Source organism: Salvelinus alpinus, chromosome 2 (genome assembly GCF_045679555.1).
Source record: "Salvelinus alpinus chromosome 2, SLU_Salpinus.1, whole genome shotgun sequence".
NCBI classification, from domain to species: domain Eukaryota; kingdom Metazoa; phylum Chordata; class Actinopteri; order Salmoniformes; family Salmonidae; genus Salvelinus; species Salvelinus alpinus.
This window is the reverse complement of record NC_092087.1, coordinates 59,730,825-59,736,692: the sequence shown is the minus strand read 5'-3', so window position 1 is coordinate 59,736,692 and position 5,868 is coordinate 59,730,825. Positions and strand designations below refer to the sequence as shown.

The 5,868-nt window shown below is 57.0% G+C and overlaps 1 protein-coding gene across 1 annotated transcript; it reads right to left on the bottom strand.

Annotated features, from left to right (window-relative positions):
- Nucleotides 1-389: 389 nt before the first annotated feature.
- LOC139541077 (putative uncharacterized protein ENSP00000383309) lies at nucleotides 390-2,528 on the bottom strand. Its single transcript, XM_071345286.1, has one exon. It carries the CDS (start codon nucleotides 2,526-2,528, stop codon nucleotides 390-392), a length of 2,139 nt encoding a protein of 712 aa, XP_071201387.1.
- Nucleotides 2,529-5,868: the final 3,340 nt, after the last annotated feature.

The window sequence follows — 5,868 nt, the reverse complement described above, 5'->3', positions numbered from 1 at the left end:
CAGGGAGGAGGTGAGGGCCCTCGGAGTGTGTTGAAAATAACCTCACACTCAATGTCAACAAAACAAAGGAGATGATCGTGAACTTCAGGAAACAGCAGAGGGAGCAGACCCCTATCCACATCGATGGCACAGTAGTGGAGAAGGTGGAAAGTTTTAAGTTCCTCGGCGTACACATCACGGACAAACTTAAATGGTCCACGCACACAGACAGCGTGGTGAAGAAGGCTGAAGAAATTCGGTAGTCACCAAAAACACTCAAACTTTTACAGATGCACAATCGAGAGCATCCTGTCGGGCTGTATCACTGCCTGGTACGGCAACTGCTCCACCCACAACCGCAAGGCTCTCCAGAGGGTAGTGAAGTCTGACAACGCATCACCGGGGGCAAACTACCTGCCCTCCAGACGAGGCCGACGAGGCGTGGGAGCCCGACGAGGCGTGGGAGCCCGACGAGGCCGGCTGAGGCGTGGGAGGGGTGGGAGGCCGGCTGAGGCGTGGGAGGCCGACGAGATGTGGGAGGCCAATGAGGCCGACGAGGTGTGGGAGTCCGACAAGGTGTACGAGGCCGGCTGAGGCGTGGGAGGCCGACGAGGCATGGGAGGCCGACGAGGCCGACGAGGCCGACGAGGCGTGGGAGTCCGGCTGAGGCGTGGGAGGCCGGCTGAGGCGTGGGAGGTCGGCTGAGGCTTGGGAGGCCGATGAGGCGTGGGAGGCCGACGAGGTCGGCTGAGGCGTGGGAGGCCGACGAGGCGTGGGAGGCCGGCTGAGGCGTGGGAGGCCGACGAGGCCGGCTGGGGCATGGGAGGCGTGGGAGGCCGGCTGAGGAGTGGGAGGCCAGCTGAGGCGTGGGAGGCCGACGAGGCGTGGGAGGCCGACGAGAACGGCTGAGGCGTGGGAGGCCGACGAGGCGTGGGAGGCCGACGAGAACGGCTGAGGCGTGGGAGGCCGACAAGGCGTGCGAAGCCGACGAGGCGTGGGAGGCAGGCTGAGGTGTGGGAGGCCGGCTGAGGCGTTGGAGGCCGGCTGAGGCGTGAGAGGCCGGCTGAGGCGTGGGAGGCCGACGAGACCGGCTGGGGCGTGGGAGGCGGATGAGGCCGGCTGAGGCGTGGGAGGCCGACGAGGCCGGCTGGGGCGTGGGAGGTGGACGAGGCCGGCTGAGGCGCGGGAGGCCGACGAGGCGTGGGCGGCCGACGCGTGGGAGGCCGACGAGGCCGGCTGGGGCGTGGGAGGCGGACGAGGCCGGCTGAGGCGCGGGAGGCCGACGAGGCGTGGGCGGCCGACGAGGCCGGCTGAGGCGTGGGCGGCCGACGAGGCCGGCTGAGGCGTGGGCGGCCGACGAGGCCGGCTGAGGCGTGGGAGGCGGACGAGGCCGGCTGAGGCGTGGGAGGCCAACGAGGCTGACGAGGCGTGGGAGTCCGACGAGGCGTACGAGGCCGGCTGAGGCGTAAGAGGCCAGCTGAGGCGTGGGAGGCCGACGAGGCGTGAAGGACCGACGAGGCCGACGAGGCGTGGGAGTCCGACGAGGCGTGGGAGGACCGACGAGACCGACGAGGCGTGGGAGGCCGGCTGAGGCATGGGAGTCTGGCTGAGGCGTGGGAGGCCGGCTGAGGCGTGGGAGGCCGATGAGGCGTGGGAGGCCGACGAGGTCGGCTGAGGCGTGGGAGGCCGACGAGGCGTGGGAGTCCGGCCGAGGCGTGGGAGGCCGACGAGGCCGGCTGGGGCGTGGGAGGCGGACGAGGCCGGCTGAGGCGTGGGAGGCCGACGAGGCCGGCTGGGGCGTGGGAGGCAAACGAGACCGGATGAGGCGTGGGAGGCAGGCTGATGCGTGTGAGGCCGACGAGGCGTACAAGGCCGGCTGAGGCGTGGGAGGCCGGCTGAGGCGTGGGAGGCCGGCTGATGCGTGGGAGGCCGACGAGGCCGGCTGAGGCGTGTGAGGCCGACGAGGCGTGTGAGGCCGGCTGAGGCGTGGGAGGCCGGCTGAGGCGTGGGAGGCCGACGAGGCGTGTGAGGCCGACAAGGCCGGCTGAGGCGTGTGAGGCCGGCTGTGGCGTGTGAGGCCGGCTGAGGCGTGTGAGGCCGGCTGAGGCATGGGAGGCCGGCTGAGGCGTGGGAGGCGTGGGAGGCCGGCTGAGGCGTGGGAGGCCGGCTAGGCCGGCTGAAGCTTGGGAGGCCGGCTGAGGCGTGGGAGGCCGACGAGGCGTGGGAGGCCGACGAGGCGTTGGAGGCCGACGAGAACGGCTGAGGCGTGGGAGGCCGACGAGGCGTGGGAGGCCGACGAGGCGTGGGAGGCCAGCTGAGGCGTGGGAGGCCGGCTGAGGCGTGGGAGGCCGGCTGAGGCGTGGGAGGCCGGCTGAGGCGTGGGAGAGGCGTGGGAGGCCGGCTGAGGCGTGGGAGGCCGGCTGAGTCGTGGGAGGCCGGCTGAGGCGTGGGAGGCCGACGAGGCCGGCTGAGGCGTGGGAGGCCGACGAGCCGTGAGAGCCCGACGAGCCGGCTGAGGCGTGGAATCCCGACGAGCCAGGCTGAGGCATGACGTGGGATGGGAGCCTGCCGAGCCAGCTAAGGCGTGGAAGCCTGACGAGCCAGCGGACCCGGACCCGATGTCAGCAACAAAATCAAAAAACAAATACTCCCTGAAGCTTCAAATTGTGGTGTCAGAATTGTGTAAGCACTGATGGAAGGCTATAAAGACAGTTGTCCATATAGAAGTGCTGCTCCAGAAATAGCAAGACGTCACTCAGACCTTTAAGGACAGACGCTTGGAGATGAGAAGCAAGTACAGGGAGTGAACATCTAATTAATAAACAGACATGAAACAGGACAGGACAGCATCTGGACATGAAAAACATAACGACATTAATGCTGACAAAGGGATGAAACAGACAGATATAGGGAAGGCAATCAAACCGTGAAGGAGTACAGGTCCATTGAAGCGCTGATGCGCGTAACAAAGGTGACAGGTGTGCTTAATGATGGGCAGCCTGGCGCCCTCGAGTGCCAGGGAGGGGGAGCGGGAGCAGGCATGACACCTTTGGCTGCTCCTCTATCCTCATATTCCTCCAGATGAACTTCAGTACTGGCTGGTCCTCTGGAAGTAACATGTCTCGGATGTTCCCACAGATGGCAATAGCATGTCGGGAAAAACCGGAGGAATACCCAGGTCTGTGGTGACTATTAGGCTGGTGTAGTCTGCTCCAATGACAATGGGTGTGCCTTGTCAAAGGCAGGAAGTGGGATGCCTCTTAGATGGCGATAGCACTTCTGCAGGGCTTCCACTGGATAGGACTTTTAGGCAAGGGCCAGTCGGTTGGCTGTGAAAGCTCCCTTTATGGTGTACCTCTCTTCCAGCCTGTCCGACGGTGATACCTGAACGTTGACTGATGACCCAGTAAGATGAGCAACGTCATGGCGGCTTGTCCTCCAGGCTAATGACTCCTCTGGGCCTTCGAAGTGTCTGACCGATGCGGGGAGAATGATTGTCTGTTCTGCTCAGTCATCTAAAATGGCATATGTACTCAGGGACTTCTAACCACTCCTGAGCATGACGGCCACTAGCTTCAAGGAGACTTGTCTGGTCTGAATGGATCGGGCAATGTAGACCGTCTAGATGGGTCACAAGCAGGACACTGGGCTCGACTTGGCTACACAACGAAGGACTTTGAGGTGTACTTAGTTACATTCTCCACAGTGCTTCATAAGGATGCATACATCGTGCCCATGGTTAGTGCGGCCACACTTCCTGCAATGCTTGTCGTCCTTGATACTCTTCTTAATCTGCTCTGGCGAAATGTAGTGCTCGACACTGTGGCAGAAGAGGCACAGACGTTTGACGTTGTTTTGTGAGACGGTGGATGTCTGGACTTTCTGACCTGACCGTCTCTGAATCTGGACTTGTCAGAAGCATGGTACATGGTGGTGACAGGTTGACATTTTGGCCTTGGAGATGGTGGTTGTTCCCTTAGAGGGCTTTGTGGTCTTTCAGCCTGATGGCGTTGTGCCATCTTGCAGGAGAGCCACTGTGCTTCGGCCTTGGTCTGGTGTCAGTCAGAGAGGTCAATCAGGTTGTACGGGTTGATCCTGTTCGTCTGCAACCTACCCTGTGCCTGTAGGTGCTCCACAAAGCTGCCCCTGTAGTGCCTTGGAAGTTTACTCAGCAGGCAGTCTACGTCTCCTGTGCATGACGGCTCCATGCCTTGGGGACCATCAAGGGAATTCCGCATATTAACGAGGAGTTCTACTCCGAGGGCAAAGCTCTGGAAAACCTTTGAATCCCCACCGCTGACATCAGGGGCATTAAGGATTGCAGCGATCTCACTGTGCGAGCTGGTGTAATTGCCTATACTGCATCTGCAAGGCCTGTATAGCTGCAGTGTAGGGCTGCTGGTAGTGTCTACATGCTTGTGCTACAGTGGTTGCTCCACTAAAAGTATTGTGGTTATGCTGCGGGACTTAATGGTCATTTTATGGTTTAGTACAGTACCCTGCGTCACCACTTCATTGCTCCAGACCAGCGCAAGGGGGAGATAAAGCACTGATTATGTTTTTAGGTCCTACTGTGTCTCTAACTGACAATGAATGGGCGACATAAACCTAAATAGAAACTGATAATTGTGCACGACGTCAGTATTACTTACTAAAATTGTTGTTACACTAAGGTTTTTATTTTATTAGGATTATTTTGGTATTCCTGTAGTACTGTAGGTCACTCCCGACCAATCACATTATACAGTGCCTGAGTGGCGCAATGGTCTGAGACACTGCATAGCTGTGCAAGCTGTGTTGCTACAGATGCTGGTTCAATAACTGTGGTGCCCTTGACTGGGAGACCCATGAGATGATTGTAGGTTTTTGGTTTCTCTCCCTCTAAAAACAGAAATAAATAACAATGTCTCATCCCATGTTACATTCAAAACGATTATTATTAATGGCCTTTTTGTCACTCATTTTATGTTATTTGAAAACAAAATAATCTCAAAAATATGGTTATTTTTTAAACAAAGCGATTATTATTAATCGCACAGAAGACTGACATGGCCATAGAGAGCCTTTTTATTCTCTATTTTGGTTAGGTCGGGGTGTAACTAGGTTGGGTAATCTAGGTTGTTTATTTCTATGTTGGCCTGGTATGGTTCTCAATCAGAGGCAGCTGTTTTTCGTTGTCTCTGATTGGGGATCATATTTAGGCAGCCATTTCCCCACTGTGTTTTGTGGGATCTTGTTGATGTGTAGTTGCCTGTGAGCACTTCATTTTCACGTTTAGTTCTTTATTGTTTTTTATACGTTTCATTGATTAAACATGTGGAATCAATATCACGCTGCGCTTTGGTCCGAATGTTATTACGACGATCGTGACAGATCCAGACAGGATCTGAACGTAGACACCTTCTGATAGTGTCTGAAGGTCACAACATTCAAAAATACATTTTAACACACACACAGAGGTCTCCTGAAGAGGAGACCTTACATGGTTAATAAATTATGTTATAATAAACTGTATAAGGCCTTGGTTTAACCTTCTTCATTCCCCCCTTTGAGGCCACCAGGCCTCAACAAAAGCAAAGCAACTCAAGCATAGTAATTAAAAGAATCATCCATAAAAGGTGTATTAGATTGCAAGCAATCCTCAGGAGATTGAGGATAAAAATAAGGGTCTGGGGGATGAGGAACATGGCCTTCTGAAGTACACATTTACCAGCTGCACAGAATGCACAAATGCAAATCAGCAGAAGAAGCGCAGGGGCCAATAATGGGACTAAAATGGAAAACAACTTAAATCCCAAATTTCCTAGTTTATCTTTCAACCCCCCAAACGGGAACCAGGAGTCTTCTCCTGTGGGTGTGTAGGTGTCAGCCAACTGTGTTAATTCTTTC